General features: G+C 32.2%; 1 protein-coding gene across 1 annotated transcript in view; it reads right to left on the bottom strand.

Annotated features, from left to right (window-relative positions):
• Positions 1-7641: 7641 nt before the first annotated feature.
• LOC145335086 (very long-chain-fatty-acid--CoA ligase bubblegum-like) overlaps positions 7642-11230 on the bottom strand; it is a 122684-nt gene continuing 119095 nt past the window's right edge. Inside the window, exons 30-33 of the mRNA XM_080180797.1 lie at positions 10945-10985; positions 10293-10372; positions 9800-9958; positions 7642-8797 (exon numbers count right to left, since the gene is read on the bottom strand). Of these exons, the coding sequence (XP_080036923.1) occupies positions 8660-8797; positions 9800-9958; positions 10293-10372; positions 10945-10985 (418 nt within the window). The 3' untranslated portion in view covers positions 7642-8659. The remainder of the gene's footprint in view (positions 8798-9799; positions 9959-10292; positions 10373-10944; positions 10986-11230) is intronic.

Genomic DNA, 11230 nt, shown 5'->3' with positions numbered 1-11230 from the left:
CTGAGAAAAAATGTTATTGACCGTTTGACCGCTCCCTGACCGACTTTATGACCGATTTTTGTCCGGCTTTTACTACAGACATATATCATGAATATCGTGGCTTCTATTACAGCTAGAGTCCTATAAATTTTTTTGGTAAATCCTTGAGCAACATCAAACAGATAAAAATATTAATCGGCGCCGCCAACCGCCGTTTTACCGCCGTAACCGCCGAAAATGGCGGTTTCCGTTATTTGCCGTTTTTTGGCGATGATCAGAAAAAGTAATTTTTTTGTTATAAAAAATAAAAGTTCGTCCTAAAATTTGGTCATCCTAGCTGCAAAATTGGCCGCTCTACAGCTGTTTTAAAATTTTGCGGCTGGCCGCTAAAAAGCGGCTAAGTAGCGGCCTGGCTGCTATGACATGAAAAAGTAATTTTCTCTAAAAATACACATGAACCACCAGAAAAAAAATTTACGTCTTTATCTGTAACAGGAGCCGAGATAGAGGGGGGGGGGCTCTTGGAGCCCCCCCCCCCCCCCCCCCCCCGATCTATTAAGGTGGGAATTGGGGCCCGAGCTGTAAGGGTTAAATCTTTAAACTTTGAACAGACTATGACTACTAACCAAGCAAAATGTAAAATAAACCATGTCTATCCATCAAAAAGCACCAAAAGTATATAGTACTCATAAACATAGTACATACTGAAACAAACATATGTATATGAAACAAGGATGACAACGTTCATAAATAAGTTCATTGATGGACAAAGGGACAAACGAGATTACGGAGCAAATTTTCTATGGACTTAATTGTCATTTGTAGCATGACCGACAGACCGACGAACCTAGTCAGCTGTAGATGGGAGGCTGTAAGGGAATCAATAGTCTACCTCAAATAGTAGCAGAGAAAATCACATTAACACCCCATGGCGTTACTTCCGGACTGATGAGCAGACAAAGTGAATTATATAGTAGCTGCGCTACTGATACATAGTTCAAAGTAGACCTCATTAAATATTTTTGCGTTAAAAGTTTTTGTGATTTGAACAAGGACAAGTGGAATTGCTAGTCTTTTGAGTGGAGAAGCTACTCTATTCGAAAATCCGTACGTCTGACTTATCTTTTACAAAAACCGAATATCTTAACTGCCTCGGATAGCTTATACAGAAGGAGATACACCATAAGATCTATTTAAGCCAAATAATGCTATAAGATACATATTTTATGTTACAGGTTTTGTGATTTTCTACTAAATATTTGCTCTATAACTGACTTTGTCCGTTTGTCTACCTATTTCATTTTCGCTACTCAAGAATCACAGTGGGATCTTTTGAAAAAATCGGGACATCCAAAAAATCTAAAATCGACTTTTATCTATCCTAGGAATTAATAATGGCTGTAAGTAGACAGCTAGAAAATAAATTTTTAAAAAATATTAATTTTTGGCGGATTTATGCCATTTTTAAAAAAGGTAGTGAAAAATTTCTTTTCAGTTTTGATGATTTTTCAGATTTTTTTACACAATTTTTTCAAAGCAACAAAAAATACATTTATGTTCATCTTATGAAAAAAAAAAATTTATTGAGGTACTTTTCAGATACCTGTACCAATGTCTAATTAAAGAAAAAAATTTTAAAAAATATTTTTTTGGTGGTGTAAATTGACATTTTGTGAGAAAATTTCACCAAAAATATTAAGATTTTTAACCCTAAAAAATCAGTTTTCTCCATTTTACCCAAAAACGGACAGGAGGCCCCGGGTTTTGCAATAATAATATCAATATACAACATGTATTGTGTATAAAACAGTTTTCACAACCTGGGGCCTCTTGTCCGTTTTTGAGTAATTGAGCATTTTACATTGCATGGTTTGAACAATTTTGTTCTTGTTAATTTCAAATTTTCCCCCGTTAGAGGGGGAAGGAGTCATTTTAGAGCCCAAAGTCATCTCTGCAATATTTTCAAACTTTTTAAGGCGGATCTTTCTTGACTTATGCATCATTTGCCTCCGGCCAACCGTTACGCCGTTATTTGCCACCGTTGGCGTGATTTTTAACGATTTTTGCCGTTCTCGCGGTTTTAATGGACATTTAAGGGATAAAGGAGTCGTTAAATAAAGATGACTTATAAATACTTTTATTTTAGCAATTAAATTTGCTAAATTTCATGTGTTCTGAAAAAAATTGTAGTTCTAACTGGTTTTGGCCCAGCAGAAATTCAAATTTGGAGATTAATTATAATATTGCAAAACATTACATACGCATCAGAGAGAGAGAAAAATATACGTTTGAGAGAGAAAATATTATAAGTAATTATGCAGTTTATATTCTTATACAAACTTTAAATGAAGATAGCTCGACTCAGAGTAAAGCTATTAACACAAAATCAAAAGTGTTTTGAAAATTATGTTATTGTTGTTTATATCTGTAAAAAAAATATTTTAAAATATGCCTTATAAGTGTCCTATTTTACTTATTCTGGGCCTATCTAAAAAAGCCGGGACTCGAACTGGGTGCACCTGACGCTATATTCATGTTCACAAACATTGTTTGCATTGAAGAAATATTTACATAGACGTTGATTTTGTTAAGATATTCCTATCCTAGCTAAAGTTATGAAGGTTTATAGATTTTTTAAAAATAGGGTAGCTTCGCTCCTCCAAAACAGCAAGACGTACTTACCAAATGCACATTAGAAGTTAACAGGAGCAAAATTTAAGTTATTTCTGAGTTAAAGCAAAAGAAATTACATCATTTCTTCAAATACAAGCTTATTTATTGAAGTTTACTTTTGCTTACTCTTAATGTCCCGATATTTGTCAAAAGATCCCACTGTGATTATTTTGTTTTAATTGATCAAGTAAAAGTCTTGAAGCTTGTAATTTTCTTGCACCATTGATATATTGATTTGTCCTTAATTTTTTTTATTCGTATTCAATTTTATTGTATGTATATGAATATTTAACACTTGTATTATGATACTGTTAATATTATCATTTGTTATGTATGTAATAAAAAAATCTATATATTAAGATAAATCAAATATTCGATTTTTAAATATTTTTACTTTTTACATTATTCCTGTGCTAATTGTTGTAAATTAACGTATAAAAGTATGTCGCCAAAGTGCTTTTATGTTTTTGCAATAATTGTTGTACAAAAAAACGAAGATTTTATATAAATTGGGTTAGCTGATAACGTATTGGTCACAAAAACGGATCATTTTTTTTACTCTCTCTTTTCTCGGTCTTTAATTAAACAGTCATTTTTTTAATTAGCTTTAACTTTTTGGCCCTACTAGCGTCTGCGACCCTGGCATCTAGGGACTCTATATTCGAAGGGATATGGAAGGGCAGAAAATAGCTTAAAACAATACCCAGGCTTATTCTTAAAGATAAAATAGCCTGAAACCATCTCTAAAGAAGAACCATATCGGTTCGGTGGTGAGCGAGATCCTTCGCTACAAACAAAAAAGCTTAGTTCTTTATATTATAGGATATTGCATTTATATGAATTGTCATATTCAGTGATTGTTTAACAAATCCTAATAATTGTTATGCAATTTAATGTCCTTGTAAAATTGCCAATGTATAAATTATTAATGCTTAAACATTTTCAAACAATAATTTTCTTGATTTTTTGTATAAAAGTCACAGAATGTTTAACTGTAAATATTTATTTATTTCTTTTACTGACGACCTTAATAGTAAATTAACTGATATGTTTCTCCTTTACTATGAAGTATCTTATAGGTTCAGGGGATGGCTTATAAATGTTTTGGGGAAATTTCCTCGACCAACCCAAGATAAATCGCCTTGGAAATAAATACCACCCCCCCCCCCTTCTAAAAAGTAAAAAGTATATTAATTAGTTTTAAATAGGGCCGCGGCAGCTATTTTTTCATTTACGATTATGACCAAATTGTTTTATTAACCCAAATTCTTGAAAAAATTTGCTTTTAATTGCTTCAAAGTTCACAAAGCAAATTATGATATATCAATTTATTTTACAAATTGTCTGTTTTCTGCTCATTTATTTGATAAATAATAAATGAATTCCAAATAATTAAGCCCTGTGATAGATTACTGACGTACTAATATTAAATTGTAATTAATTTACTTGAAGATTGGCACAAGAACTCTACTCAATTTGTATTAGTACACTTTTTGTTTGTCAAATATTTACGCCGATTAAAAATTGTATTTAATGGCGAAGTGTTACAAGTCAAAGAAAACATATATTTATGATTTTTACCTATTTTATTATTGACTTCATGTTTGCAAAGAATTTCTTTGAATGAGGTAGGGGGAGACCTTTAAAAGCTTTAAATACTTATTTATACATCTAGCTGTAAAGGATAATCAAATTGAATAAGTGTTTAGAAAGATCATTCATTACACACAAACAGACAGACACACAGAGCTCCTTTTACTATATCTATAATACAAAGTAGAACGATGTCTCTCTGTCGGTCTGTCCGTCTTTCCCTTAAGATCTCGGTAACCCCTGAACCGATCGGATTCTACTCTTCAGGGAATATACCTACTGGTCCTGTGGTGGTTTTAGGCTATTTTCTTGGGGGGTGGGACACCCCTAACCCCGCAAAAATACCCCCCCCCCATATTTTTTTCTTTTTCTTACATAGGTACCTAGAGGCTAGGGGAGAAGCCGCTACTTATAAAGATAAGCAAAGAGATATCGTCCATGGAAAAAATAACTCCTCCCCCCTAAATAAGAATGGACACAACTAAACTAGTCCCCAAAGTTTTACAATAACATTTTCTTATCTATTCGCTTGACAACTTGGGGGACCTTTACTGAATTTGGATTGGTTGATTTATTACGTTGAGTGTTCAAACGTTTTCACGTTTTATACTTTAGTAGTGGATACGCCCCCAAGAGGTCTCTAGGGGCCGTTAAGGAATGGGGGAGGGGGTAATGTTACCTTACACTTTAAATTTTAGTTTTAAAAATAAAAGTTAATAATTTATATTTTTAAGAGGGGGGGGGGGGGGGGCTTGAAGAACCCTCCTCAAATAAAATTATAACCTACCAAGGACATATGAGAAGAAACATTATAAAGGAGAATTATATCGATTCAAGGATAAGACAGACAAAGATCGTATTAACTATTACTTTACACAAGGATTCAAACTTTTTTACAATTTAAAAAAAAATAAAACATTAGGTCTGATACTTTTATTGATATTTATTAAATACATTAAATATTGGCAAGGAAAATAAATTATGATAAATGAAACATGTTTTTTGATATTATACAAAAAAAATCAATACTTTTTGTTAGTAACGAAGCTACTGGTGCATTATTTGCCAAATGTACCACTTTTCTGCACTACCTCTCCGATTTTGTTAATACTCTATATTTTGGTCCGTTGGGTGATTCAAGGATGCTGGATGGCCAAAAATAAGTTTCAGAGTCCCTGGATGTCTAGATATCTAGCTATCTATGAAGGTAGGTAACAAAAATTTAAAAAACACCCATTTTTTCACAATTTTAAAAATAAATTTTTTCATCAATCTTACATCCAACCTATACATTTTATACACCAAAATGATCGTTTATTCATGTAAAAAGCGCACATAATGCTATTTTGGCCCAAAACTCTATTTTTACAGGGTGTCCAACAAAAAGTGTATTTTGGATATCTAGCGTAATACCCAAAATACCTGTCCGAAAAAAATCATTTTTTTGGCTTAAATCCTGTGTATTATCTGTGGGCATATGTGATATATAACGGTTTGGAGGACCTGGGACTATAAGGTTGTCAAATTTCATTTTGGAACACCCTGTAAATGTGATTTTTGTGTCTGTAGAGCTAAAACTTGGTCCAAATTGGCTATTTTTTTTCAAATTACTCTAATATGTGTCTTAGTATGTTTGACCATAGTGTTTTCTGACCAGATCAATATTTTCCTTTTTTTTGGACACCCTGTATTTTCAAAAAAAGAGAAAAAAAATTTTTGTTTTTTTTTAAATTTTTTTTCTATTTTTAAGTTACTCAAAACTGTCAAATAGATACAGATTTTGACTAATAACAATAATATTTGCCTATTTTACAAAATTTTACACTTTTGGGACACCCTGTGCATGTTTTTGAAAAATGATGGTTTTTGCCCATTTTTGGGAGGAAGGAGTCGTTTTAAGGCCATAGACTATTTCTTCATTTTTGTAGAACTTTTCAAGATACATCATTTGTTATTTATGCAAAAAGCGCAAAAACCGAACCGTTTTGCCGTTATTCACTGCCAAAGGCGGAATTTTTTACGTTTTTGCCGTTCCCGAGGATTTAATGCGCATTTTAGGTAGGAAGACGTTGATTTTTCAAGATTACTCTAAAATACTTTTATTTAGGAAATTTAATTTTCTAAAATTCATATTAAGTCAAATTTTTTGTGCAGCTAACTGTTTTTCGTCGAGATGGATTTCAATTGTTAAAACAAGAAATTGAAGTGTATATAATATAAATAATTGCTATAACATAAGTAATAAAAGAAACATAAACCATGTGCATTTGAAATTCCTTTTGACAAAAATCGGTTGGATATACAAAAATTTTTATTTCACATGAAATTTAGAAAAATAAAATGCCTAAATAAAAGTACTTCACAGTTATCTTGAAAAATCAACGTCTTCCTACCTAAAATGCGCATTAAATCCTCGGGAACGGCAAAAACGTAAAAAATTCCGCCTTTGGCAGTGAATAACGGCAAAACGGTTCGGTTTTTGCGCTTTTTGCATAAATAACAAATGATGTATCTTGAAAAGTTCTACAAAAATGAAGAAATAGTCTATGGCCTTAAAACGACTCCTTCCTCCCAAAAATGGGCAAAAACCATCATTTTTCAAAAACATGCACAGGGTGTCCCAAAAGTGTAAAATTTTGTAAAATAGGCAAATATTATTGTTATTAGTCAAAATCTGTATCTATTTGACAGTTTTAAGTAACTTAAAAATAGAAAAAAAATTTAAAAAAAAACAAATTTTTTTTTCTTTTTTTTTGAAAATACAGGGTGTCCAAAAAAATAGGAAAATATTGATCTGGTCAGAAAACACTATGGCCAAACATACTAAGACACATATTAGAGTAATTTGAAAAAAATAGCCAATTTGGACCAAGTTTTAGCTCTACAGACACAAAAATCACATTTACAGGGTGTTCCAAAATGAAATTTGACAACCTTATAGTCCCGGGTCCTCCGAACCGTTATATACCACATATGCCCACAGATAATACACAGGATTTAAGCCAAAAAAAATGATTTTTTTCGGACAGGTATTTTGGGTATTACACTAGATATCCAAAATACACTTTTTGTTGGACACCCTGTAAAATTAGAGTTTTGGCCAAAATAGCATTATGTGCGCTTTTTACATGAATAAACAATCATTTTGGTGTATAAAATGTATAGGTTGGATGTAAGATTGATGAAAAAATTATTTTTAAAATTGTGAAAAAATGGGTGTTTTTTAAATTTTTGTTACCTACCTTCATAGATAGCTAGATATCTAGACATCCAGGGACTCTGAAACTTATTTTTGGCCATCCAGCATCCTTGAATCACCCAACGGACCAAAATATAGAGTATTAACAAAATCGGAGAGGTAGTGCAGAAAAGTGGTACATTTGGCAAATAATGTACCTACTCTATAATTCACTTTGTCTGTTCGTCCGTTTCTATTATTCTCTCCGTCTGTTTTCCTTTTAAAATATAAAAACTGAACATCTTCTCTACAATTAACTATGTCCGTTTGTCCATCAATGATTTTTATGCTTCGCTACTAGTGGCCACAATTGTCCTCGTTATAAATTCTATGATTGAGCAAATCAACAAATTTTCAACAAATTAAATAATACGAATCTAATTATTTTACAGAATTTTACAAAAATATATAAATTATTATATACAGTCAAAAAGTACAAAACATAAATTGTAAAATATTAATTGAGCAAAATATTTCATTAAAGTATAATTTAATGTATTGTATTAGAGACAGCTTTCCGTGCATAGTAAAATAAAGAGTTATATAATCTATGTCTGGTTTTATTTCATTTTCACTGGACAATTGTCTGAAATACGATACATGATTTTTCAACACGGCTGACTAAATAAAAATAAGAATATTATAACTTTTAGTTAGATTAGCATTTACTTTAGGTGATTTTCTTTAAAGTGCCTATTGAACATTGAAGCCTTCCCCCAATTTTAAAAAATCGAAAATAAGGGGGAGGGGGATAATTTTTATTTATACCAAACCACTGCTGGAGTCCTGACCATTATAACCTAATCTCACCCACCCAAAAGTAATCAAGTAATAAAGAAAAACTAGCCCCCATCCCCTTATTATCAAATTATTTTTTAAAAATAATGTGGGGGGGGGGGAATTTAATACCCACCAGGAACTTTAAGGGAAACCGCCTGACTTTAAATGTGGCACTTACAGTAGCTGTCTAATGTCTATAGTGCTCTAGCAAAATGGGGATAGATGTCACTGGTTTTGGCCTACCTATTCTATCTCTTTTCTAGGTATTTTTTTCCCTTTCCTTTCTCTTTCCCACTGCTATGACGTCAATAGAACAGGTAGGCCAAAAGCTGTGACATCTATCCCCATTATCCAAGGGAACTAAACACAACTACGCACTTACAAACGGACAGACAATTATCTTCTTGTAACTTTGATCTTATTAGCATTGACTTCCTCGCTGGTCTGTTGAATGGTCTGCTGAATGACTCCGCTAGACTTGCTACTCACGGACGAATCGTCCCCACAGCTTGATTCAGATGTTGTATTCTCGTCCTATATATGGTAAAAGTTTTTAAAAGCAAAGCTTTTCTATAATTAGGATTAGACTATGTACGTACGTCCAACCATCCGTAACATATTATAATCAATTTAAGATTGTTTGAATTGTCAAATAAATTTCAAACTTTGCAAGTTGATTCCTGACGTCACCGAAACTGTCCCAATTTTGTATAACTTTTGCGGAACAAGTTCCAATTACGTCATATTTTTCTTTCCCGAAAAAGAGAAGGGGGAAAGAAAAAAAAGGGAAGGGAGGAAGAAAAAAGAGATGGGAGAAAAGGGGGTTTTCCCCATCTCTTTTGAAGAGATTTTCTTCCCCCCCCTCCCTTTTTCTGGAAAGAAAAATATGACGTAATTAGAACTTGTTCCGCAAAAGTTATACAAAATTGGGACAGTTTCGGTGACGTCTGATTCCTGTATCAGTTACTTATGATTTAGAAATCGTAGCAACGTCATTATCATTGCAAGACTGTCCGTTGGTCAAATTAAATAAAAACAAATTTTGTATCAAGTTTTACATGATATAATAATACTTTTCATCGATTTTTTGGTAATTTTAATGCTATTTTATTCTGTCGTCTCATTTCTTACTTTTGCTTTTTTGGATGTCAAATTATTTGTTTCGGTAGCAAGCTACTCTATATGTATTTATGTCTGCCTGTCTGTCCTTCTGTAATGCTAGAGTGTGGAGCTCTAAAATCTACAAGAGCTCCTATAACTCTCTCTCTCAATTTAACCGAACCAAAGTTTGTGTACTATCCAATCTCAGGGAGGAGGGAAATTGGACTAAAAATTAAAGATTCTGGTATCCAAATTTTATGCTTTGGCATAAAAACTGTAGAGACTTTAATTAAATCCTGATTGGTTTGTACAAACTATGCATTTACTTATCTTACAAGGTACCAGTGTGATTTTCATTATTTTAGATGATCAATTTATCGGCCTTTATCTTAATCCCTGAGATCCCCGTGTCCATTAGCTTTTGCTCCTTCATACCTGATTTTCAACAACAACTTCAATCTGGTTTTCCTTGTCAGTGTTAGTATCATCTGCAGTAGAACTATCGGTAGTAGTAGCATTTTCACCAGAAACATTTTCAGCTGATTCTTCAACAATTTTATCCTTCTCCTTATCCCTCTCTAGAGTACTGAAATCCTAAACAAAAATATCTCTTAACTGATGAAAAATAAAAAGACATCCATAAATAGCAAAAAAACACAAACAGATTTGAATAAACAAGCAGAAAAAGTGAGTTAAAGAGCAGCTAGTCAGTGGCCCTAGAAAAGGGTGAGAAAAAAACTCTGAAACCTTTACATATCAATCAATGAATAAAGTATGGGCGTCCAACTGAAGGACCAAATAGGTTAGAGTAATTCTCAGTCTATTTTAATAGCAGCCGAGATAATCACTATTCTCCTATAGCGTTTCCATACTTTTTAGTTTACTTGTTTAATAAAGACTTTTTTTCTTAAAATTTAAAATAAATTACCTTGTCAATGCTGTTTCTAGCACTCTTTTCTTCTTCTTCTATGATGTTATGTAGCAGATGAGGGTAGGGGTCATGGTACCCTAAATATATTAATTATTACGCTCTTTACTTCTTACTCTATGATATTGTGTAGCAGATGAGGGTAGGTTTCAAGGTAGCCTAAATCTATGTATTAATTACTATACTCTTTCATTCTTACTCTATGATATTGTAGTTTATTGTCTTGATATAAAATATATATGATATAAATATAGTTTTACTTATTCCTTTTTTACTGATATACTAGTAGTTATTTACTCTTTTATTCTTTCTCTATGATATTAAGGTTTAGTTTTTAGGATAGCCTAAATATATTTTTGTATTGGTTACTCTTTTCTTTTTACTCTTTGATACTTTTGCCTGACTATTTATCTTTAGATTTTCACTCTTTCTTCTTATTCTTGAATAGAGTTAAAGTTATTGAAAAATTTACTTCTTACTTTTCTCCCCAATATCTTATTAGCTACGAAATTTTGAACTTAAGGTATTCAATAAGTGTTCCTGTCGGTAAGACTTTCGGCTCAATTTTATTTATTTTAATTTTTAAGTGCTGGAGGCTCAACTTCAACAATACACCTTTTTTTCAAAGGATAGAAAAACTGAAATAACTTACCAGCAAATGACTCACCACTAATAGAATCGGTAAAACTATGCCTACAAAAATAAATCAAGATTATAAATTTTCTTTAGAAATTTTGTTTAGGTTGCTAATCTAGTCCTCAGATAATGCGCAATACGTTCATCCATGATCAAGGAAGAGGATAAAGTAAAGTAAAAAAGGAGGGGATAATGGGGGTTATAGTTTTAATAGCCAACTAGAAGAAAACATTTTTCAGGGTATGCGAAAATCTCTCATATTATTCACATTATATCCAGTATGTACTCTGTCTTTTGTCATA

The sequence above is a fragment of the Acartia tonsa genome, chromosome 13, assembly GCF_053477335.1.
Source record: "Acartia tonsa isolate MP-2025a chromosome 13, ASM5347733v1, whole genome shotgun sequence".
NCBI classification, from domain to species: domain Eukaryota; kingdom Metazoa; phylum Arthropoda; class Copepoda; order Calanoida; family Acartiidae; genus Acartia; species Acartia tonsa.
This window is presented reverse-complemented; position numbering and strand designations above follow the sequence as displayed.